This window comes from Symsagittifera roscoffensis, chromosome 7, assembly GCF_963678635.1.
Source record: "Symsagittifera roscoffensis chromosome 7, txSymRosc1.1, whole genome shotgun sequence".
Classification (NCBI taxonomy): Eukaryota; Metazoa; Xenacoelomorpha; order Acoela; family Convolutidae; genus Symsagittifera; species Symsagittifera roscoffensis.
In genome coordinates, this window is record NC_087068.1 from 37,487,184 (window position 1) to 37,513,112 (window position 25,929).

Genomic DNA, 25,929 nt, shown 5'->3' on the forward strand with positions numbered 1-25,929 from the left:
TATAAATTTTGGTTGATACTGTTTTCATTATTTTTTTTCGAAGACATGGGCTTTCGTCTTGTTTTTTGTTTCAGCCACCTAACGGTTTATTCTTAAGTTATATCGCAAGTAGTGCGAATTCTGCATCGACTCTGTGTTGATAAAAATACAGTGCTGATTTAAATTAACCGGACAAAACGAATAAATTTTTAAATCTCAAACGCGTTTTTCTCAAATTGGGTTGAGATTAGTCAAAAAGTGACGAGAACAAAAGTTGCTTAGAATTTCATCAAAAAAATTATGGTGCAATTCTTCTCCGTAATTCTCAACCAGAATTTTACCCCAAAAATGGGTCATTTAGGCTTTTTCAATTAATCAAAAATTACGCTGAAACTACTTTGTTAATTGATGAGAAATATATATCACAAGAAGCCCAACAACGTTCTAGAAGGGTTAAATCTCCAAAACCTATATAAGAGAAAATATTTTAGCGTGATAGTCAAGAAATGTGATTTTTCACTATATAAAACCCAAAATCTTCGCTTAAAAACATTTCTTAAACAATTTACTCAAATTTTTGGAGATTCATCCTTTCTGGAACTTTATTGGGCTGCGTAATTACGCTGAAACTACAAAGTAGTTTCCGCGTAATTTTTGATTAATTGAAAAAGTTAAAATGACCCAAAAGGGTTAAAATTTTGGTTGAGAATGTTGGACAAAAAAATTGCACCATATTAATTCTGGTGAAATTCTATGCAACTTTTTTTCTCCCCATTTTTTGTCTAATCTTAACCCAATTTGAGAAAAATGCGTTTGAAAATTCGAATTTTTTTGTCCGGTTAATTTAAATCAGCACTGTATCATCGGTGCCACTAAGAGTTTTTTGTTTTCACTTTGAGGTGAAATGATATTAGTTTGATTACTTCTTTGATGCTGTTTTTTTTTCTGTACATTAGGTGGTACTGCTTCTTAATAATGACCTAGCGAAATTTGATTTCAGCAGAATGTTTTTTCTTTTTAATGACAGTTTGTCCAGCGGCTTCCTTTTCAATAAAAATTTTGAGGTCAAAATGATCTAAGCAGCTAAAGAAGGTTTCGAACGTTATTTGAGTTTGTGCTGGAAATAAGCCACAGACAAGTGGTATTTACACTTGCGAAGCTAGTGTATTCGTACGATCCTTCTTATTTTCCAACCTAAGTCGCAAATATTGGTGCGGCACTTTTATAATGCTTCACCCCACTGATGGTGGGGCACCTCTACAGCTTTTTGATAGCATGTGCTTTGACATTCGAATGGTAATAAACTAACACAGTTGATGCATTTTTATTTCATCAAATGAACAGAAAAAAGCTATTTGTTTTAAACATCACAATAATAAAAACTCGATTTCAGACATTTTCTTACTCAATATAATGTGGCTTTATGCTTTGCGATTTGTTGCATGCAAAGTTAGTGTGGATGCCTTCAGTTTGTTATATTCCAAATTTTTAATTGCAAAATTGGGTCTGTTTGTTTTTGGTGCTGAATCGCATTGGCAATTCGTTAGCATATGTATTGGTGACTAGTCTTTTTCGGTTGTTAAGCTTGAGTAGCTGAGGGGATTCTGCGTGAGACTCAGAACCTCTTGATTGCAGTTGGTCGGAGATTCTTATCCTATTCGTAACCGAGTTTTTGCTAATTAGAGGCTTATTTCTATTTTTTCTTATTTAATTTCATAGAGCTGCTTTTTGGTCGTGTTCTCGCAAGGGTTTGCGAAGCCCAGCTTCGCCTCTCTGTAAATTATGTTCAATTGTACGGTGAATATGTAAACTTTCTGGAAAACTTTTGTTCTATCACAATGGAAAACATCCGAGTGAAAAAGGAGATCAAAAACCGGCAAAGTTGCGAGCTCAAAAACTCTAATGATATGCCGGAGTGGTAAATAAATAAAATTATCACCAGAAATTAAACCTTAGAGAGATCTTCGATACTTACTAAGGTTTTCGACTTTGGCATCGATTCTAAGGCCTGCTGCCTTATTCTGTTGATGTGATATCATCAAATGTAGAGCAAGTGGGGATCGATTTGTGGCGTGAACAGGAAGCTCGACTTGAGCACTGAATACGATTTGACGGGTAGCATTTTCTGTGTTTTCTGCTTCTTTCACTTTGTTAGCAATTGTTTTAGCCTGCATTTTAGATGGATTTCGCAGATGAAAATGCACAATAGAATCATAAACTCTTCGTCCAAATAACCAATCGATTGAAATTCTCAAAACTACTATGTACTTTAATGAGACTTTTTCCTTGTTGTTTTCTCGATATTTGTAACCATATAAGCAAATGTTTATCCCACGTGTTAAAGTGAAGAATTCTATAACAGATTAACATATCTATCATTCAGATTGAATTGGCTGATATCATTTTCTGTGTTGGCTGCTTTTTCGCTTGTAAGCAACTTGTATCATCTGCATTTTCTACGGATTCCGCAGATAGATATGCCCAAAATAATAATACTTTTCGTCTAAATAACCGATTGATATACAATTTTCAAATATCCTTGCCATCTAATGAGGCTAGTTTTTTTTCGATATCTATACCAGTGCTAGTAGATGTTTCTCCCACTTAAAAGGGACGAATTCAAAAAAAGACTAGGCCTGTTAAACGCAAAGTGTACTCGCAAAATTGAATTGTAACTTCTTTGTGGTTGATTTTTTTTTCAATTAATTTGTTTAAACCTTGATTTTCCAAACCTAATTTCGCATTTAACTGATAGACGGATGCACTCTTTCTGCGCGAAGCATTGTAAGGGTATCGGCATAACGATATGGTTAATACATAAGGGCGGTCAATTTTTTATCTGATGTCTTTCTTGACCGCCTATATGTTTTTTTTCATGGAAAAATTTGTCTGTTTTTGGCGGCCACCTTCTCAGACGAGCGCAGATGTTCTGTCTACTTTTCACGAGCAATTGCAAGTTCTCAACATTATGGGTTCGGCTCTGAAAATGGCAGTCTCGCAAAGTTGGCATTAGAATCGTCTCGCAGTTTTTTTCATTGTGACTTGACTCTCAAGCTAGGGAAGATACCAATAGGGAAGCTCAATCTCTATTCGATTCACTTCTTTGGGGCTCACAGGGGAATCGGAGATTTACAGGAGGACGAAATATTTAAATTGAACCTATCGTAGTTCCTGTGTTCATAGCTCAGCCTATATTTTTTTGTTCAACACGTCGGCTCATCAGGTTAAAATCTCGATCAGAGATTAAATAGAATTATTTTCACAGTTCAAGGATATCGTAGAAGTGATATAGCTCGAAGTTTTTCGTTTTATTGTATCAAAAAGGCCGCTGTTCTACTGTATCTGTCGTGCACTCCTATACTGAGAAGGCAGGTTCGTTTTTCATTAGAAGAAATACTATACTTAATAAATGTTCCTTTTTATTCGAATTGAAACAATCGTATCTCCTCAATTAAGAAAGTTAAATAAATGTGGTGATCAATACGATGTTATGATTTTTTTCCAATTCATCTTTCGATTGACTTTTTAATATATGTTCCGTCTCACCTCTCTTGATTGCTGCTAACTATATCTATGCTAGCAAATGGTAGTTCAATGGTAATGCAGTTGACCAAAAAGTCAGTTAAGTTAAACAACCAGAGGACTTTTTCTTTGTTATAAGCTTTGAAACTATTTAATTTATCCGAACAAGAGTCCAGAAGTTTTTCCAATTTAATGAATATGTGCAAGCGTATTAGGCTGCTTTGGGGGTTTGAGTGGGACAGCCATACAGACATTTTTTATATAAATTATCGTATCGTCAATCAATCAGATCCCTTTTCTTTTTTCTTTTTTTTTCTTGTTCAACTTGTTTGACTCCAATGGCAACAGTGAATATTGAACAATGAGTAACGTTTCTAATCCAGGTGGCAATCGTGTAGAATGGTATAACATTGGGGAGATTCAAACTAAGGATTAGAGAGATAAGGATTAGGTGCAAAAAGTCAAGAACCCTGACCAATCAAGTTGCATAAACATTTCGGTTTTGGTACAGTCTATTGGAATCTGAAATTTAATTGGCTTCAAAATAAGTAAATAAGATAGTTTTGTGTTGCTTTCATTTAGTTTACTTGAAAATACTGTTTTATATGTCGCAAACGCTGAAGGTTTCATCTTTTATTTTACATGTCAAAAGTGTAAGGTGCACATAGTTTTTTGCATAGAGGCAAACATTGCTTAGACCCACATATCAAATTAGTTCAGACACGTGTTGTTTCGATCAATTTGATACGCTAAGTTTTAAATTTTCTGAAAGAATTTTGTGCTAAATAATGTCTTGATTTTTTGACCGATAGGTCCTTCTTTGAAATCGGCTGAATTGTCTTTTAAAATTACTGTATTCAAAAAGTAGCATCTTTTCGCTCGAAGTTGAAACAAGTGTGCTCATAAAGATAAAAGATAATGCGCCATGATGGATAATAAATGCATATGCCTACATGTATTTGTTTCTTGTAACATATTTCGTAAATAAGCTATTCGATTTGAAAGCAATAGGCATCGTTCATATTATATGAATGGCATGTCTATTCTATGCGATAAACTAAAATAAGTTAACGGATTAACTCACAAACCATTTTTTTTGACACGGGGACACTTGGGAATCCGGATAACAGTTCCTAGTAATAATCCGATTTTCTTCCCATTAGAAGTTGGGAGTCGCAACAGAGAACAAAAATGAAAACCAAGCAATTGTAGCCTGTTTGACTCAAATTTTTTGACATAATACACACAAGAAGTGAGTACAATAATAAGAAACTTCGAAAAAAGCTGCCAGGACTTAGAAACTGCTAAACTGAAACCGAAGAGAGAATAGATGAAACATTGAATTGTAAATAAAAAAATATAAACAAGTACAGTAAGCTTAGAGATTATACAATGTGCATGTGTTAAGGTCTTCTATGGGATCTTTCGGTGGACATGACGAGTCGAGTCACAAAGCAAATGGAACTACAAGCTCGCCAAACCCCTTCCCCGTTCATCAATCGCAGTCTCACAGATCAACTGGTGCTTCATATTCGGTGGTAGATGACCAGTATTTGGTGTCTTCACAATCGAACAACACGTCACGCAGGTCAGCTATGAGTGATCATTCAAAAAACTTAAACCAAATTTTTTATTCAAAGATGTGAAAGTATTGACTATGTTATAGGCTTTCTTCTGGTCAACAGCAGCACTCTGTGTCACATCAGAATGGTCACGTGACAATGGGGATGGGAATGGCTGCTGCTAGTGGCCAAATGGGCCCATCAGCTGAACTGAGGAACAGTGTGACCACGAACTACACAGATCCATCCACTAATACAACACTCTCATCCTACCACTCAGCTGGTTAGTCACTCAGTCCCAGTCATTTTGGGGACAGGGCAAAGTCATGTCTCTGACAGGGAGACACTTTTTTTAATCAAAAGGGCTTAAGATACACAAAATATATCTCCAGATTGAAGCGGCTAATAAATAGTGTGTCGAAAAAGTTATTTTCTTATTGATCCTATGTTGTATACATGAAGCCAAAATCAATTGAATCAGACGTGTCATTTCCGTTTATACTTGTTTTAATTTATCAGGAATTTAATTTTGTCGAGTGAAACATCATTCCAAAACAAATCTGTAAGAGGGATATTTAATCAAGTTGTGGTTCCCGAAGAACGTAAGCGAATGAGCAATCAAATCGGGTTCCAAGTATCGGGTATTAAATTTTTTTCTACTTAAGCGGAGGAGTTTAAGGAAATTAATTGCTTAGAAGATTGTTGGTGAACTTTCAGATTTCGACGATGACAATGAGTGTAAGTTGGGAGATTGTATGTTGACTGTTTGTGGCGATGGGAAGTATTTTCCAGAGTATATATAACATTAACCCTTATTTGGCGTTACGGGAAAGAAAAGGGACACTCTGTATTGACCACATCTATTGCTTATCAATAACATTTCTCTAACAATGAAATGGTCGAAGATTTACTTCGAAATGTTTTGCGCTAAGTTGTCAATATTTTTTTACGCTTGCGATTGTGAAAAACTGCAATTATCAATAAACAAAAAACACTAAAATCAAATTAAAGGATAAATTTAAGTATTCAGTAGCTTCGAAAGTGTCACCTGGCGTAGCGAGGAAGTCATTCGAATTTCACGGGGATAAACATCAGTTTTTCACTTAAAATGGGTTTTATTTAACTTTGTTTTATTTAATCATCTCTTTTGAAATATAGGCTTTTTTGCCTCCTTCGTTCATTGTAGTATATCAATGATGTACCAAAATGATTCTTATGATCTAATTCTAATTGAGTAGGTTCTTTTGAGAGGATTGTCTTTCCAGGGTTCAACACCTATGCCATCGCGAGTCCCCTCTCGGGTCCCTTTTTGTCTGCGATTGGGAGTCCGACAAACGAAGTGGCCTCCTCACACTTGTTGCTCTATGAACAGGGTCTCAATGCAGTCAATGACGACGCCGTCCCCTGCAGGGTGCTAAGGTGTGTAGAACCCCCGATTGGTCTAGAAGCCTTGCGATTTTTCATTAGTTAACAGAACACTTGAACAGAACACATTACTCAATTAAATTGCTTTGTTTGAAAACCCGATTCCAATTGCATCAAAACATTAGAATCGGCCAAATATGTATCAGTGCTCTGTAAATTTGGTTTTGAAAACCCCGCTGAATCTTTTTTTTACAGCCAAATGAACACAAAAGTTGTAATCATGTTTTTTCTCATAAATCTGCTGAAAAACATATTTTTTAAAAACGAAGAATTACTGTATATGCTAAGAATTTTTAGAACGACTATTTTTGTTTCAGAGCCGAACTACTCAATCTGGGTTCTGACTCTGAATTCTTGGCCAAGCTGTTCGGAATTCGAAAGTCTCTCAGTCTGATCCTTGCTGAACCCTCGAACCGTGATTTTCTCAAAGGTAAGACCAAACCCAACTCGAAGAGAGCGTTAACTGGCTCTACCCCAGGAGTTAAACGCTTTCTACGTCCGTGCTGTTCCCTAATATAACTTTTAGAAGCTCGAGGCCTGCTTTTTATCCATGTTTTTATGATGTTTTGACTATTTATTTCGGTGTCAATTAACTCATACGTGATTGATCACGCAGTGACTTCATAATGAATAAATTGACATAGAAATAATATTGTCAAAACATCATAAATCACAGATTCACTGCTTGGTCAAAATTACTTTGGAGGGCGCAGAGAAAATTCAGCCGATTTCAAATACAGACAATTCAGCCAAAAATATCAGACAATTCGGCCAATTTAGATTAAAGACACTAGATAAAAGTAAAAAATAAAACTTTTCTTCTGTGAGTCAAATAACAGATTTCAAATATCGAAACAAACTTGCTACGCCTAAAGTTATGGGATATATGTATATTAAAGGTACAAAGTTTTAAATACTTCTGTATATGGTCTCGATTGTAGTTTTTTTGTCTTTTGATGAGTTTCTCATTGGCGATTGAATACTTGGGCTTCGGTTTTTTTGTTAATATTACGGGACATCAGTCTCTCTACATAAATTTCGGCGTTTTTTTGCTCATCTTTGAAACTTTTGATGAGCTTGGGGAGGGTTGTGTGCTTTGTCAACACAAATTTATTGAAGCAACCATTCTATGCCTCCAATGCATTGTTCGTCCGAGGTTCTGCGTTGAGCACCCCTTAAAAACGTTGCAATCGGCAATGTCAAACTTTGGTTTGACGCGTCTATTTCCTCGACAGATACCAGTATAGGTCTTCACACAAGAATATATTTTTTTTAAGTATGAACTTTCTTTTTTTTCCAACCTAAGTTGCAAATATTGTTGCTATGCAATTGTTGCGACAAAATGTGTTCATTTTGAAGCAGTTCATTTTGATCCAGCTATTAAGTACAGCCAATGATAAGGATATTAACTCAGACTATTTTTTGAAAATAGCACTTTAGCCTTAAGGCGTCTTGGATCTGTAGCGTAGAAGTTTGGATGGAGACCAGCAGCAAAATAAGAGGGTTAGAACCTTGGCAGGGTCGGATATTTTTGATGAAATTTTTCGTATAATAGTTAAAATGCAACCGCTCTATAAATTGAGGCATGTTAGTTGGTAAGTTTTTTTTTTCAAATTGACTGGTACTGCTAATGGGTCATAGTTGGCTCGCGTCACTTAGCAATTATGTATACTCATAATTGGCGTGCTTCGCTGAAGAAGTTTTGTAGACTCAAAGTTTTACCCATTAAGTTTTTCCCAGTAGCGTTAGCGGTCATATTTTTGCTCGTGTATGCTAAGTGCAGTTTCGCCTCTGTGTCAAAATAGTACGATAGACTCTGAAATATTCCGAAGGATCCTTTTTTTGGAGCGCCTCAAATGCGAACGTTACATCGTCAACGGGAACGAATGCCAAGCAAATCAATTTTTTGACATTTACACGACTGAGAGTAAATCGAGCACGGGTAATGTTGCAAATCAAGCGCGGGTACTGTTGAAAATTTACTGAAGCTGCCATTCTTTGCCTCCAATGAATTGTTCGTACGAGGTTCTCCGCTCGGCACCCATTAAAAACGTTTCAATCGGATATGTCAAACTTTGGTTTGACGCGTCTATTTCCTCGACAGGTACCAGTGTAGGTATCTTCACAAACATAGCTTGTGTTTTAGTATGAACATTCTTCTTTCCAACCTAAATCGCAAATATTGTTTCGATACAATTGTTGCGACAAAATGTGTTCCTTTTGAAAGTGTTCGTTTTGATCCAGCTATTAAGTACAGCCAAAGCTAAGGATATTAACGCAGACTATTATTTGCAAATAGCACTTGAGTTTTAAGGCGTCTTGGATCTATAGCGCACAGTTAGGGAAAGAGACCAGCAGCAAATTAAGAGGGTTCAAACCTTGGCAGGTTCGGATATTTCTGATAAAATTTTTCGTATACTAGTTAAAATGCGTCCGCTCTATAAATTGAGGCAAGTTTCTTTTTTTTCAAATTGGCTGGTACTGCTAATGCGTCATAATCGGCTTGCGTCACTCAGAAATTATGTAGACTCACAATTGGCGTGCTTCGCATAAGAAGTTTTGTACACTCAAAGTTCTACCCATTCACTTTATCAGTAGTGTTATCGGTCATATTTTTGCTTGTGTATGCTAAGTGCAATTTCGACTCTGTGTGAAAATAGTACGATAGACTCTGAAATTTTCTGAAGGATCCTTTTTTTTGGAGCGCCTCAAATGCGAACGTTACATCCTCAACGGGAACGAATGCCAAGCAAATCATTTTTTTAACATTTGCAGGACAGAAAGCAAATCGAGCGCGGGTAATGTTGCAAATAACAAAACTCGGTTGTCCGACTATCAGAATCAAAATATAGGAACGTATCAACGCTTTGTGTGAGTTTGAGAAGTTCAGGAGTTTCGTCGACGCTCTCAAGTTTTTTTGGTTTTGGCATGGTTTCTCAAGCTTGCTGCCTGATTCGGTTTATACTTCGAATAGAGTAACTCGGTATTGTCGGCGCTGCATAAGAGGGACAAGTCAATTTGGGCGTTGAAGACGATCTGTCGGGAGCGTTACCAGTGTTTGTGGCTCTTTTCGAACTTCGTTAGCAAATATCTTAGCTTGAATTTTTGAGGTGCTCAGTAAATGAGCATGCTCGGTTTTTAGGTTGATTTCTTGTGGTTCGTCCAAATAACCCACTGCTCTGCATTTTCCGGATGTACTCTGCCATTTGCTGGGGCCGTTCCTAAGTTTTTTTTTCACGGCATCTATAACCACCAAGACGATGCTTTTTTCCGCGGTCAGATAATACGAATTCCATTGTAAATGTCAACTTTTGCTAAATGTGAATGAATGAGAATGATTTCGATACTAATCAACCTATTGTTGAAGCTAGTTACGAATGCAGATTAAACGAGGTTAGCTGTTTAAATGGACCAACTAACTGCAAAAATTAGGCGTTTCTGGCTGGACAAAATTTTAATCTTAGTTAGCTTATCGTCTAAAGAAGTTTCAAATTAGTTTCAAGCAACCACCCAAAATACCTGATTGGTGGTTGCACCCTCTACCGCCTAAGGCATGATAAGAATATCAGCGTAACTGTGTGGCCAGTACGTGGTAAGGGTGGTCAATCCTTTAACTGATATCCTTTTTGACCGCCTGTAAAATTCTCAATTTCCGGTCTGCTTCCGTGTAAATTGGCATTTTTTAAGTATTCTGCAGTTTTTTAGTGAGCTCGATTTGTATTTAGCCACTATTCTAAAATTGGAAACTTAATGATCTGTTTAAAATTTTATAATGCTTAGGTACTTTTGATTCTGTTAATTTTGTTTGTTTAATGTGCATTTGAAAGGAATTATAAGTCGTCTAATTAAAGCTTTGATGTTTTGCCGCATGTGAAAAGTTTTTGAAAAGGGGGAAATTTGTTGGAAGAAACAAACTTCGCTCACTAGATACCATAGGGGGGTTGATTGTTGAATGAAGTTGATTGTTGTTTGCATTAGGGGCCGGTAGACGTCTGGTGTCTGACTTTCTGATGTGCTGCAACCACTCTCCGGCAGAGTTCCAGACTGCATTCGATGAGATCATCCGATTCTGTGATGAAGAACAGAACTGGCCCACTATTGAGGATGAACTTTCTCATCGAGGGGTACGTGCTTTTGCTCATGTGTTACTCTTCTCCACTAGCCTAGATTGTAAGTGCAAAGCAGAAGTTGCAAAGCGTTTGAATGGACAATGTTATTTCAAAATGATAATTGATCTATCCAGGAAATATTTTGCGGAGTTTTATATTCTCGTTGAAGCTCAAAATAGTTTAGTTTGCGTTGTTCAGGTAGTGGACATGAACTTCTTCGACATCGTGATCGACTTCATCTTCTTGGATGCATTCGATGACCTGGAGAGTCCCCCCTCCTCCATTGTGAATGTGCTGCAGAACAGGTGGCTGTCACAGTCGTTCAAGGAAACGGTACTTGTACAATGTATTCTTCACCCGCTTGAAATTTAGAAACAAACAAAAATTGGCTGTAGTCGGAATATGTGGCCTACGAAACATCGTTCAGAAAAAAATCTCGTTGAGAAAAAACTTGACATGATAATTGATTATTTTAAATACATTTTATGATATATTCAAGCTGAGTTGAACATTTTGGCTGTGTAAAAATTAAAAAAAAAAATTCACGTTTTTCAACTAAGTTTAAACATTTATAGTGATTTTGTTGTGTGTGCGTAGGCCCTTCGCACAGCTGTGTGGTCTGTCCTGAAAGCGAAGCGGTCGCGACTGAGATATACGGATGGGTTCATCAACCGCTTCTATTCTGTATCCGAAGTGATGTCACCGCTCTTCGCATACGGGTTTCTGGGGCCACCGGGAGACCTGCAGGACCTTTGTCTCTTCTTCAAGGTCAGACAGTTTTTTATTTGATAGGTGGGTTAATGGATAAATGTTTCTCCTAAAGGTCGCCTTCTTAATTGATTGATACTTCATCTTTTGTTGACTTGCCATATCCTGATTTTGTTATAATTATGTTTAAGAGGCGCTGGCCAAAAATGGTTTTCCGACAATTTGAAAAGGCCCAAAAAGGCAAAGCTTTGGCAAAATAAGCTCTTTGTCAGGGAGAGGGTTTTTAGTTCGGAAAAATGTACAGTTTATATTTATGAGGAGTGCGCACATTCAGTCGCGAGGTTCGAAAAGAAAAGAGCTGCTGCTCCTTGGTTGAGGAGTATATTTGAATTCGTTTTTTTTTTACAGAGTGAGATTCTGGACTTCGTACGCAAGATGTTTGACCAATCACTATGTAGATACACGAGCCAATCGGAACTAGCTGAGGACCTACTGGCACTGGCGAGGAACAAAATAGCAATTGTCACTCAACGCTTTAGCGAAATTCTGCCTGCCACAACTTGAAACTAATCACTAGAGCTACTAAATAGGCATTAACTTATAAAAATCCACATTAAAAAAACTTCGAATCAAAAATATTTTAACATCGTGTAGTTGTTGCACTACTCAAGACTGAGAAAAGGCTGTTGTTTTCCGATATTTGCAGTATTATAGTTTTAAAATATATTCTTTGTAACTTTTCTATTGTTATTTTTAGATCCAGTTTTCTCAAATAATGTTAATTCTTAATTGCATCGAAAAAGTGCCAATCATCAATTGTTCTACAAATTCAAAAACCTTTAAGGGCTTCCATTTTTCTCTAAAATTCGATGTTTCAAAAAAACAGCCAGTTTTGTTTCTGTTTAATTGCGTTCATTGACTCTTTTATGACTGTCTGTTGGCTATGTTTTGTTTTATATTGTTTGCCACTAAAAATAGCTTTTCTTGGAGTTGAGCTGCGGCGATAGATGTATCAGCCGCCTTCCTTCGCCAATAGCACAGTTTTCGGTGCTTCCAACTCAGCTGGATTAAAAAATTGACAGGAAAGACTTATTACCCTTGCGTCAACCAAGGGTATTGTAATAGCGCACTAGATTATTTTCGCGTAAATAACTTTGCTCACAGGATTAATCTGGACTTATCTCCTTGTTTCCATAGTACCTTGTTTCATAATTAGTTGAAACTTCTAAGCGTTCCCGGCCCACTTAGCCTGGAGATAACGAATACGCCTGGGACGGCAAAAGGTCCTGGGTTCGAATCTGGCGAGGATTTTTTTTCAAACGGTAATTATTGTTTGAAATAAAATTGTCGGCCAATTATTTGTCCGCTTATCTCTTGTCGGCCTCGTCGCCACATCGTGGGACCGTTTTTTTTTGCTCTACGCTTTTTTATTGTTGCTTTTAGTGTTTGATTTTCTACTACAATTTGTAACTTTACTGGCATGTCTTTTTTGTTTCGCTTGAAAATTTTAATCGGCTCAAACTGTTTGGGCCTATTTTTATCGATTTAGTGGCTTAGTTTTTGGTTAGTTTCAAGGGAAACACAATTTTTACGCTCCCCTTTATACTTTTTAAGCTGGTTGTATTTTTAACACTTGATTTGTTGAAACTTCATTTTGATTTGTTTCGGTTTAATAAGTTTCGGGTTGTTTTATATCGGCTTAGTAGCCGCTTTTTGCGTCGTTTATGTCGCTTTTTGCGGCGTTTATAAAGTTTATGTTTGCCTGTGTGTTTTGAGACGTAGGGGGACGTAAAAATTCTTAAATAATTTTGAATTCAAAACGTTCGGCTTGAAGAGTTTCTGCTCAGGTATTTTTGGGCTTTGTCACCGCTTGGTTGATTTTGTTCCGATGCTGATTTGCATTCTATGGTTTGGACATCTTTTTTTCACAATTATCTACATTCTTTCTGTCATATTAAGTTGTATCGCAAATGGTGCTCAGCTTCAGCTTTTTGGAAATCAAATTATGGCTGAAAAACACAGAAGACCTGAATTTCTCTACTGCAAACTAATCAAACTGTAAAAAAAAAACAATGAAACATGTTTTTTTTAATCAAACAACACTGTTAAATTGATTTTTTCAATAAAAACGTTTTTTCCCCAATATGATGCCTACGAAGAGAAATGTTCATGGTTTGCTGTTTTTTTTTCTGCAATCTGAAAATTTTCAGCGTGATCAAAAATCGTCGGACTTTTGATTGTCTGCTTTGTTTTCGGCTTAGTTGCCCTAACTCGCCTTAGTTTCGCAACGAAAAAAAATCAACGAAAATTTTGTTTAATGTTTTCTTATTTAAAAAAAAACGCTCATAGATATCAGTAATGTTTTCTGTTATCGAAAATTTTCTCAATGTAATCCGGTTATGTAATTGTTTAGGTTTTTGTGTCCCTATGATCCAAGCAATTTTTATCATAATTGAAAATTTTCTCTATAATTTAATTCGGTTATATTTGGAAGCTTTCCATGTAGTCAATTTGTTACGGTGCTCCAAACTATATCTATAAAATACTGAAAAATGACGCTAGTTTTCTCTGCAATAAATTTCGCTCTATAACTCTGGTTTTGGGCCAATATTTTTGTATCGGTAGTGGTTCGTGGCTCCGCCTCGACTCTGTGTTAGCTTTATTTTCTAGTTGTTGTTTGCATTTATTTAAAGAAAGCAAACTCAATATGGTTCTTTTCAGGAATTCAGATTAAGATCTTCAACAACTAAAATGCTCTTCGCGCAAGAAAACGACTTAGTTTCAAATTTAAGATAACCAAGCGGCATAAAAAAATCCATTGAATCAATTTTCTCAATTTGGTTAGGTTTTACCAATAAAGTTCACAAAACGTTCTTGAATTTTAAAGAGCTTTATAGAGATGTTTTTTCTTCTTTAAAAAGGTGATTTTTTGCGCAGAATCAAGTACCTCATAGCTATGTTTTTGTCGTTGAATTAAATGTTGAGAAAGTTTTTGAAACAGCCAATCATTGAAGTTTATAGCGCTGTAATTTGACTTAATTTGATTGTGAGCTCGAGTCATAGTTTTTTTTATGTTTTCGAAAGCCCAAAAAGATGCCGTCGACAGTTGAAATTTTTCGTTTCTTGGATAATTAATTTAATGAAATATAAACATGTTCATTTTATTAAGTATATTAACAATTGAATTTTTATTTTCACCATCTTGAATTATTTCGATATCAAAACAAAGAATGTTCATTTAAAATTACCTTCGCAATTTTTTTTTCGAAAACAACGCATCCAAAACAAAAAATTCTAAATGAGGTGTTGAAAACCGGAAATTGATCTATCAAGACAAAATGTATGTAACGTTCGTACCATTTGAATTGTTTTTCTTTCAAGTTGCTGCCTTATGATTAAATCTTTTACGCATTTTGACTACCTCGTAGAAAGCTGGTATTGAGTCGAGTCTAATATGATTTTAATGCCATATTGATCGTGATTAGGATTCGAAAATATCAAAAAAATTGTCTGTGTCGAGAAAAACTGGTCAAAATATTTTCGATTTTCAGCCTTAGTTAGGCAAAACTGATGGGAGACATCCCTTATTAATTCTACTATTTAACTTTATTTCAGCTATTATTACCTCTCAATCTTGCCATTTTCACCTAACTCTGTTGCCCTTAACTAGAAAAATAACAGAAAATGTATAAATGAAATGAAACAAGTGTTTCATAAGGTTCGAATTTTGTTTCTTAAATGATTGTGGTCAGCAATTTCTGTGCTACTTGCAGAGCAACTGGACCTTCTTGTTCTGAATTGAGATTTGATTGATTGTCAAAATTTAGGTAACAGTCTCAGAACACAACTTTATCACTATTCTGAACAAGGTTTCGATATAGCATTTCAATTCCGTCTGATATCCAATTTGTTTTCACTTGTTTGTCTTCAGATTATTTATGTGTTGTAAAAAGCGCATTGTATGATACACAACTGTTCTTCTCTCCGACGGCTGTCCTCGCACAATTTAGTTTTCACTAGTGTTCGGAGGAATCTGATCCAAATGGGATACTCGAGGGACCACATCTTCATGGCAGTACAAGCTGTTCTCTACATGTCCTGTGCTACAGCTGCATTTATCGCTTTAATTCCTATAGGAGTAGTAAAAGTGAGTGTGATTTGATTTTGGATTTAGAATGAATATAGACAAAATTATGAGCCATTCATTTGACATTAAATTTAATTTGGTTTTCAGTTTTGGTTTGAATTCTTAGCTCAAAATTGAAAGTGAAAAAATGAATAGGAGAATGAAAACCCTCAAGGATTATAAGTTTTTTGTGATTTCAAATGTATTCAATAAAATGTTTGAAGTATTTTTTTTTAAAGAAAGCGTTTCGAGATCTGTGTCTTTTATTAGGTTTAAAATTAACACCTCTGCCGAGAATATATTTATGAATGCTTTGGTGAAGAGTAATAACGCTCAATTTGTTCTTAATTCAGATCTTTTCAGTGAGATTGGTTGATGGGTTTCTGTTCAAACCTTAAATGACAATGGTAAGTTGGCTTGATTGTAATAACCGTTTATGCATGCTTTATTTTCATGAATCTCCAACAATTGTGATTGCTTTTAGTTTCACCTGCAAACTGTTTTACAATGATCGTAAATTTGCGTTGAAATTCTCATTAGAATCATCATTTTTGTTCCGACCACTGAGAATGGGGAGCAACTTTATTCGATTGTTTCGCGACCATTTTTTCTGGCATCACAATTAAAAATCAGAGTGGTTCCTGTGATATATCATAAAAGAGCCCTTTGAGCCGTAAGTCGCTAGACAGAAAAATATCCAAAAGTTTTGTGTCGAAAAAGATCGGTTCGAAATTTTGGAGCTAGAAAGGCGATCGAGTACCGCAAAAAGCCCATAATTTTAGCTGTGGGAAAACTACTTCTTACACAGGTGGAGCGTAGTGTCGTTTTTGTAATCCCTTTCTAATCCAAGTCGCAAATAAAAGTGCCCATTTATTTGGTAGCGCTTTCGGAGCAATAGCATTTTATCTGGTTCATTTTTGGTGCATAGCATTGTATCTTCGTATCTGGTTTAGTAGCGGCTAGTGCTTGAAGATTGTCAAGGGCTCATGGCGCTGATGCTAGGCTGTGTCACTCAGTCTTCAGGTCGGGGGATCTGTTGCTGCACGTAGTGTATAAAAAATATCCTTTTTCCTTTCAATTTTTGAGCCCTTATAAGGCTACTTTTTGCCGTTTTTTCGCTTGTGTTTGTGAAGCTTCATCTTCTCTTTGTTGAGGCTTAGTTTAGCTCTTACCCAGTACTAAGATATAAAAAAACGTCGAAGTTTGAATCTGATTAAAATGTAGTCAATAAAACTCTTGTTCTTGAGTTTATTTGCTCAAATCACGCAAAAAACTGCTCAAAGGGGGTAAAAATGTATTAGTAAATATCAAGTTTTTTGTTTAATAAGTAATGGTGATCGGAACTTTCTGTACTACTTGCACAGCTACAGGAAATTCTTTTTTTTGCTCTTTCAATGTATGCCCTTTGCTTATTCTATCTTTTTTTGCTCTTCCAATGTATGCCCTTTGCTTATTCGATCTTTTTTTGCTCTTCCAATGTATGCTCTTTGCTTATTCGATCTTTTTTTCTATGACTGCAGAAAATTATATCACATGGCTAAACATCTAAAACCGAATGTTCGCTGAATAGTTCTGAATTTAACTAGTTTACACCATTTTTGTCTATCATAAAAAATAAGTTGCTTGTTACTTGCGTCTTTATTTGTTTCACCACTGCATGTTTCGTCTAGCATCATCTGAGGTTACGACAAACAAAAATAAAACCCAATAGGTCATTATCAATTGTGCTCTGTCATAAAATATTTTAGTTCCTGCGAATCGCAGAGGATCCATCAGTAGACCTTAACAGTCCTATCGAGGATAGACCCTTTTTATTATCTCCTGACATTCCAGACTGTGTTAATTTGTTGAGCGAAGCTCTTTTTAGCGACTCAAGGCCGTTTTTTAGCGTATAGAACTTTCACGTGGTACCACTATTGCAGCCAAATTTGGTCAGGTTGTGGTAGACCTGAAGCTAGAGGTCAAGTGAGAGATCGTCTTCAAACACTAACATTGCCATTTCATGAGATCGAATACGCGATCTGACGATTTTAAAAGAACACTTTACCACTATAACGCCTGATTTTCATATACTGTTTAGAAACGCTCTTTAGCCTGCATTCATAAGTGTTTTTGTGCTTTTCACTGACCTCCAATATCTCGAATTTAACTAAATGATGCGTCGGCTGGGGTCATTTTGTATCTGACGATGTTTTTAGGCTAGCTTTCGAGACCACTGTATGTTGTATGGGGAAGTGACCTTCACCTCTACGGGGTCGTTTGCGGTGTCCTCGTGGGGAAGAGACTCCACTTGTTCCTACATCTGTTGGATCAATGCTTTGGTGCTTATAGCAGGAGTGTTCTTCGGCGCATACTTCATAGCCATGTGTTGCACTGGAAGAGAAGCGTTCGGATTAGAGTAAGTAGTCAATCCTTTTCATCTTACGACGACTTATGTTCATTTTGTTATAAGCTGTTTTGCAACGATGTTTTTTCCTTCCTTCTCAACCTGATTGCTACCGTTTCTAAAAGGTGATCACGTTCGGCATCCAAAAGATATCAGTCGAAACTGTGTGAAGCTATAAAACTGACGGTTTTGTATATATTTTTTTGGGATTGGCCTATTTGTGTTTGCCGATTAAAAAGACAATCAATAAGATTGCAGTTAAGTTTTTAGCGAGCACCAAGATTTATGTTAATCTATGTCTTCGTCTGAAGGAACCTTTAGCTTGAGGCATTACTCGATGTTAATCCACACTAATGCCCATCTCTTTTCTCTCAATTTTTTTGCTCAGAAAAAAGTCACAAAAAGTGTTATGGTTTCAGAGCTGCCTGCTGTGCGCCCTTCCCTATTCAGATAATTGTTCACATTGTGTTCACTTTTCTCACCTTCCTCGCCGCCTGTCTGTCTAGTGCAGGACTCAGACACCTCTGCGCTTCCATCAAAATACAGTCTCAAGACACATACCAGTGGGTTCGAGTTTCGTTGGGACATATTTTATTTAGGAAGCATTGGAAAATATTCTCTCCCATAGCATAGACATAGACACTTTTTCTTTCTATTCTCAGGCATAAGTAAGCCCAATTTCTTGCGGGCGATTACTCTTCTAGATGCATCAGAAAAATTATATTGTTTTAAATTGCATGTTCAGAGGTTAAGCATAAAGAATAGCAAAAGTTTATACTCATAGAAAGAAAGAAAGAAAGAAAGAAAGAAAGAAAGACAATTTATTTCTCTATAAATAGTACATCAGAAAAAAAATCCGCATGAAACTAGTTATGTAAGTTATGTTTCGTTTGTACTTCAGATGTGGCCAAATGGCCGGAGTGAGCTGGGCTGATCCTTATGTACACGACACACACGGAGAGTTCTATGATTTCCTACACTCATCCAAGGTAACATTTAATTGACCCCCTAGTTTCTAGAATCCAAATATATTTTCAAGGGTGTTGCAACTGGTTACTAGACTTCTGTTACCTTAGACAACTTTGTTCACAAGAAATCGCGCGTAAAAATGTTACACGTGTGTCAATTTACTTCTTAATGAATCAAAGTTCAAGCAACCATCCAGCGTATCTGGCATAGAGGTAACACACCTGCTTAAGGCTCGTGGTTTGAATCCGAACAATTTAGGGAAAGCTACAACTCTAATTTACGTTTACAGCCCTGCCATTTGTCTGCAAGCTCGCAACACGTTGTCGCTGCGGTGAGTATTTTGCGCACTACATGTGGCATCACGTGTCGATTAATATGTGGCGTTGGATGAGCGAAATAAGTTTCTTATGTGTCAGTTTGAGGGAGTAATTATTTATTTTTTGTTTGATTTTTTTGAACCAATGGGCGTGTTCTCAAAAATAGTCGGTTTTGTTACCGCTTCGTAACTAAATTCTTTTATCGGTTTTCTTATTCGAGACAAATTGAGGCAAATAATGAAAATTTTGGTAGATCTAGTTTTTTTCGACATATAAAAAAATTCTTTTCTTTCAATTTTAATTTGCTTCCGTCGGAATTTATGTCTGCTAGTTGATCATGCTATTATGTTTGCTGTATAGCATGTGGATCGAAACTCTGCTTTGCCTCGCAAGGGATTACTGATAGGTAAAGATGAGGAAAAGTCAAATGGAAGTCTGACATGGTTTGGTAAATAAGATGTGATTAGAGATTTGTTTTGAATTTCAAAGAGTTTAACGTGAGATATTTCTTCTTCGAAACCCAAAACTTGAAGCTATTCAAAAAATCAAAAGTTTTTGGGTTTCTCAGTTCAATGTTTGAAAATTGTACTGGCTATGTTTTTATAAAAGCGAAGCGTAGCGTATTATTATCAAGGATTTTTTTCTTACCTAAGTCGCAAATAAAAGTGCTCGTTTGGTGGCAATTTTGGTATATTTCAATTGAATCATTTTTCAGCCTATTTAAGCATAAGCAATTAAAAACATATTTTGCTGTTTTGTTTTTGGCTATAATTAGGTCCTGTATAAGAAAAAACAGGTATTGTGACAATGTATGGGTTTTGTTATTTGTTGTGATTTTTTGCCACGCTTTGGAAAATTTTGCAGAAATTTGAATTTTTCTCAAAAACTATACTTATGGAAAAACAGGCCCCCTGTTTTCATTTTACCCCACGTTCTACGGCCTTCGAAAGTTTCATTGACCCCCCTATTGGTATTTTCGACTTAATTGGTTTGAATTTTTTCATTTTCTCAAATAATAAATGCACAAATCTGAGATGAGGGTTTCAATCGAAAGAAAAATTCTAGGGATCTCCCCTTCTCAAGCGGCTATACCCTAAGTGCGATAGAAAAAACTTATCGCCTCATACAAGCCCATTTTTTGACATTTTGTTAATTTTTAAAAATTTTTGGCTTTTCTTATACCCTGCTAAATCGGAGATTAAGAGTTTAACCGAAAGAAAAACAGTTGCAAATCTTCCCTGAACAAGTAGCTATGCCTTGAGTTTTCAAAAACTAACCTGCTGATTCTGAGGTTAATGGTTCATTCAAATTAACATGGTGGTAAGATTTTCCGTTTCTGTTTTACCCAGCTTTTTTATCATAAAACAGCTGATATGACTTCGGAAAAATCCATTTTTTGAGACTTTTTCCGATGATTGTTTTTTAAAATTTCATCACTATTCTCGAAAACTACTAGCTAAATCTGATATTAAAGGTTCAATCTCGAAATCAGGGTGTTGAAGTCTTCTTTGCATGAGAGTTTTTTCTCATGCTTTAGAAGAGAATTTTTATGGGTTTAGGAAAAGACCAATTTTATTTGAATTTTTATTTTTCTTGAAAACAATTCAGCCAAATCTGAGATAGACTTCAATTGAAAGAGCGAGTAGTAGTTTTTCAATCAGCGGCTAGTCCCCTGCTCATGCAGAGAACTCTCTAGGGTTTTGCGTATAGTTCATTTTTTGAAATATTGAAAATGAAGCATTTCCGTACCAGTTCTCCCGCTTTAACTCCCGCATTAGCTGGGCCACTAGTTTACTTTCAAGCGACCGTGGCGTAGATGCGCGAATGTGAGACTCCTAATTAGCAGGTCGGGGATTTACATCCGGAACCTTGAAATAGTCTTGGTCGACTTTTTGCTGCGTAGGACTGGCAATTTGGTAGAAATTGTTGCTGCTTTGTTGGTGGCTAGTGTTAGTAAAATTACAAGCGGTCATGGAGCAGAGCAAGAACGTGATACTTATAAAGACAGTACAAATTTTTACTCAGGTGTATTTTTAATCTTTTCCATATTTCACTTTGTTTTACCTGAGCCCTTTTTTTTGCATTTTCCTCGCTTGTGTTTGCGAAGCGCAGCTTCGCCTATGTGTGAAAGTGTTTCAAGATTATTTTGTTTTGTTAATGTTTTTCATTGTGCAGACAGCCTGCTGGTTCGTGTTTGTGACTGTGCTGTTCAATCTGATGATATACTTGGCCAGATGGTACTGGGAAAAGCTGCAACATGCAATCAATGCAGAACATCACCCCATCATACATGACACTACCACCGCTCTTTAAAACCAATAGTAATGACGTCACCGGCCAGTTTTAACGTTACACAATAGCTACAAGCGACATCACAGAAATGGCTCATTTGGAAAACAGAAGCAATATTTGTGGAGTCAATCGACTTCATTTAGATAAAACTAAAAAAACTAAGGAAATTAAAGATAATGAAAGTTGCAACCCTTTTGATAGAAAAAAAGGCCATTGGAATCATTATGAAATCTAGATAAGCTCAAATTGTTTGAGTTTTTTCAACTTATATTCCGAAGATTGTAAGGAAGGACTATTTCTTTTCGTGGAATTTCTTTTTTGTGACTTTCATTTCTGGGCTTTGGTTTATTTATACTGTAATTCGACAATCGCAATTTATTACCATTTTCGGTGCAATATTATTTATGTTGTCAATGTTTTAATATTTTGAAAATGTTTATACGAAGCTATGTTTTCATTTAATTTATTTATTGCAAGTTTTTAAATTTTTTATTCAGCTTAGGTAAATTGGTCTAGAATTGCACCTGGTTTTGCTTCGCTCACAAATGCTCAGAGTTCTTTTCACACAGCCGTAGTCCAAAGTGTTTTTTCGAAGCAATTTTTGTACATTTTATTGGGATATGAAATAATGGAAGAGATGAAGGCTGGGGGCAAAGAATACGCGCCATGAAAATTAATCTGCGAATGTTTGTTGAAATAAGCCATGAAAATTAACAAAAAACGTAAAATGTTACTTGCCAAAGCTTTTATTATCGATTGCATACATAATATGAGTCTGATTCAATTATTTTTTGGCGTTGAGTGAGTTTTTTAACAGAGCATTTTTTCCAATATCGCCCGACTTGTTAAATTAAAAATGTGTATATTTTCCATTTATATATATATATATATATATATATATATATATATATATTTTTTTTTTTTTCAGTTGTTCGAAAATAAAAGTTTGTTTGTAGTATGATCAAAACAAAGGTGAATTGGCTAATTTATTACAACTTTTATGTTCCAATAATTTGATGTTATCGCTAAAGAGGTTGCCTCAATTTAATTAATTCCGGGCCATGTCTTCCAACTCACTTCTCAGTTAGCAGCAAAATCATGGAGTACAAAGGAAAAAGAAGAAGTTCAGCGAAATATGTGTTACCATCAGAATGCCAACCAAAAATGAACATTCTGTGTTGAATGTTGGTTAATAGTTTAGTCTCTACTTGATTTATGCCAACAAATTGAAAATAAGCAAAGCGTTAAATGAGCTAGTGCATATAAATTATTATTGGCATGGTCATTGTTAAAATTACTGCAAATGTTTTGGATTTTCGCTCGAAAATCCCGATATTGCTTCCCAACCTGATTCTGTGTCCCTCATAACCTTCAAAATGTTAAATTTCTGATTTCTGTTAAATTCAGGAAGGTGTAAAGGCATAGGTTGCTCCTTTGAAATATCGAAGTCACTCCGATATGCCAAACTTCAACAGCATTTGTCGTTCGTGTCAAACCTTCTCCTGCTTTTTGGGACTGGTTCCAGAAATTCATAGGGAATAACGGTTGCCTAATGTTTCGCCTTTAATGTAATTTCTCTGCAAGTATGAGGCAAGTTCGTCAATTTTATCGGACAAACTTTGCACAAAAATTAACCGGTCTACCACATGTTTGATCTGCTCAATAACACTCAAATGTTCAGGTGGAACAAAACCGGTCAGGTCCATCATTTCAGGTGGAACAAAACAGAGCGGGTTTTAAACGGAAAGCCAAGCTTAGCTCGAAATTGTTTTTATAGGCCCAGTTTGTTAATTTCGCGTGAAAAATTTGACAGAGATTAAAGTAACAGCCGTTGAAGTTTCTGGATATGCACTTGTATTTGCGTTAACGGCAATTTGTTCAAAAACTAGTAGTATCATTGATGGCTGCGCAATTGTCCGAGACAGAAGAGAGATGGCTTTCAGATATTTTAAATTTGTCTGCATTTTTTGGACAGTTAAGCATAAATGCAAGGTGGTTCAAAGCAATATGCAATATGAAGCTGGTAAATGAGCATTGGGCGAAAATTGAGCGTACCGTCGCAAAGCCAAAAAAAATTGATCTCAATTAGCATGTACATTATTCTGGCCACCAAAAGTTAAATTCGTTCAGGATCGATTAAACAGAAATCAGTTTAATCAGAAAATGCCTGTCTTCAATGATTGGCGAGAATATGATGATGATTTTCTTTTCTAGTAATTAATTCTGGTTTTGGCGGCAGGATTCGGCAAAAGTAATTGAGCTGCTTTTTCATCTGTTACTTCTTGGAGACAACTGGCAAATATACTACGACTGGAAGGTACAGTTTGCTGCTTTGTCTCTTTTTCATCTGAGCATAATCTAGTTTACCTTAGATTTTTCCCTGTCCAATATTAAAGTTGTGCTCTATGTGGTGGGTTGCTACCAGTCTTCACCTGCTGCGGCATTTGTGTGAACTGTATTTTGCGCATATCCAATGCTCATTAGTTGTTATTGTTTGCCTTTTTATTGAATCGTGTCCGTCAATAATGAGCATTTGTTTATTTGGTTGAAATGTAAATTGATTCATAGTATTTATTGTCGCTGCTTACGAATAAAATGGTAAAACAATGACCAAAACTGAAAGAATAATATTGTTTCATTCTGTTTCAATGGCGCTAATTGTGGATTTTTAACAAATTTTGAAGTGTTGTTGTTAAAAGTATGTTAAATTGATTTCTTGGACTCAGCTTAAATCTATTTCATTTAGAATCTTTTCCTATCTCAAAACGTGTCGAGTTTACATTAGAATTTGCTGTTCACCAGTTTGAACATCAAAGAATCAAGTAAAAGTGTTAATTATGGGTAAAGCGGCATATAACAAAATGTCATGTAGGCCAAATTAGTGTAGCACTAATTGCCATAGGGCCATTTGTCCTGGGGAAGATAGTTCTGAGACCAAGTTTGAGTTCTTAGACCGAGTTTGGGTTGTATGGCGTAGTTGCGAAAAAATTGGTATTATTCGAATCTCGTTGTTGGCATATTTTTTGATTAAGCAAAGCTAATTGGCGTATTTTTGTGTTTTTTTTGTTTTTATAACCTCCTTATTCCGTTTTTTTTGTTTGTGTTTGCGAATTACATCTTTGCCTTTCAGTTAATTAGTCATATCCGCTTTATTCAATGAGCATTATTTTCTGCTTCAAGAGTTCTTTTTTATGCTTGCGCAAATTTTTGCTGCTCGTGTGCCATGATTGGGCGGGTATCACCGTCGATTGATTTACTCAAATAATTCAGAAGGATAGCCAGTTACCGTACAAATAGCGCAGAAGGTTCCGACTAGTCTGAAAAAAACTTTTTTTCAAGTTATTGTCGTTTTTTCTGTGTGGTGTTATAAAAAGGTCTGAAATTGTGATTTCCAAAATCGCGCTTAAAACTAAATTTGTTCGAGTGAAACCAAGTTTTCGCGGCTTAAGTTAACTACGTTTTCAGGGCTTAAATAAGCGGAGTAAAACTATACTTCACGGCTTAATTTAGCCTGCACGCTGAATGTATTAGCTCGAAATTAGACCAAAAATCAAAAATTTCAAAGCGGTTTTTCTCGACACAGAACAAATTTTTTCAATTTGCTTCGAATCAGGACTAAAAGCGCTTCAATATGGTATATAACTCTATCCATTCCGATGATTATTTGCGGTACCTGATTTTGCGTGGAAAAAAAACTAAAACACGCCCGAAGACGAAGTTCCTTCGCATTTTCAAATGGTCGAAACAATAAGCTTTTGTCAGCTAATTTTGCGACTGAACGAGCTCCTGTTTGCCATTTTTTTGCTTGTGTGTTCAGAGTAGAGGTTTAATTTTTGTTGACAATCCATTGGCTCGGTGAGTAAAGTGGATGCAATTTTTTGGAGTGTTTATTTGGAACGATGTATCGATCGAATGTTGGATCACTCGGCCTTTTTTATGATGTATCACTCGACTGGATCTGATATTAATTAGTGATCCTGATTTGGAAAAGAAAACAAAACAAACCTGAAGATCATTTCTTACCTTAAGTGGTCGGAATAGTTAACGTTTGGAAAACTTTCTGCATTCATAAAACAAGGCCGCTAAGAGAAGTTTAAAGAAATCTTGCCTTTTTTTTACAATTGGAATTGGGCAGAGAAAACTATATGAAGCTTAAAAATGAAAGTCTGGTTTTCTCAAACGTATCGTATTGCCTAGTAAAGTAGCCTGGTTTGAGAAAACCAGACTATCATGCAAATTTATTATGTAGTTAAATTCGAGGAATATTTAAAAAAAAACTCAAAAACATCTGCTAGAAATCTAAGTGTGTATTCCAAAATACCGTTGGCTAAAGGAAACAAGACTGCTCGTATCAGGGCGAAGCCCTGAATGTTCCGACTGCCTTTTAAGGTTTATGGAGCAGCAGTAAAAACATAAAAAAATTAAATGAAATAAAATAAAATGAATTTTTTTTTCTAAAATTTGAAATTTTCAATGAAAATCATCCCCCCTCAGGCCATATAAAGTACAAAAAGAGAGATTTCGTTCCTTGTAA

General features: G+C 35.9%; 2 protein-coding genes across 3 annotated transcripts in view; both read left to right on the plus strand.

Moving 5' to 3' along the window:
• Positions 1-12,046, plus strand: part of LOC134850960 (uncharacterized) — a 35,891-nt gene extending 23,845 nt beyond the window's left edge. Inside the window, exons 7-15 of one of the 2 annotated variants that reach the window (XM_063866793.1) lie at positions 4,910-5,089; positions 5,168-5,346; positions 5,781-5,801; positions 6,329-6,482; positions 6,806-6,918; positions 10,467-10,612; positions 10,796-10,930; positions 11,195-11,365; positions 11,714-12,046. In XM_063866793.1, coding sequence (XP_063722863.1) covers positions 4,910-5,089; positions 5,168-5,346; positions 5,781-5,801; positions 6,329-6,482; positions 6,806-6,918; positions 10,467-10,612; positions 10,796-10,930; positions 11,195-11,365; positions 11,714-11,869 — 1,255 coding nt within the window. In that variant the 3' untranslated portion in view covers positions 11,870-12,046. The remainder of the gene's footprint in view (positions 1-4,909; positions 5,090-5,167; positions 5,347-5,780; positions 5,802-6,328; positions 6,483-6,805; positions 6,919-10,466; positions 10,613-10,795; positions 10,931-11,194; positions 11,366-11,713) is intronic. The other variant, XM_063866794.1, reaches the window with a different exon arrangement.
• LOC134850964 (ataxin-3-like) overlaps positions 1-21,874 on the plus strand; it is a 197,501-nt gene extending 175,627 nt beyond the window's left edge. Inside the window, exons 2-6 of the mRNA XM_063866798.1 lie at positions 15,235-15,452; positions 17,630-17,829; positions 18,237-18,380; positions 18,719-18,806; positions 21,279-21,874. Of these exons, the coding sequence (XP_063722868.1) occupies positions 15,267-15,452; positions 17,630-17,829; positions 18,237-18,380; positions 18,719-18,806; positions 21,279-21,416 (756 nt within the window). The 5' untranslated portion in view covers positions 15,235-15,266 and the 3' untranslated portion in view covers positions 21,417-21,874. The remainder of the gene's footprint in view (positions 1-15,234; positions 15,453-17,629; positions 17,830-18,236; positions 18,381-18,718; positions 18,807-21,278) is intronic.
• The last annotated feature ends 4,055 nt before the right edge of the window (positions 21,875-25,929 follow it).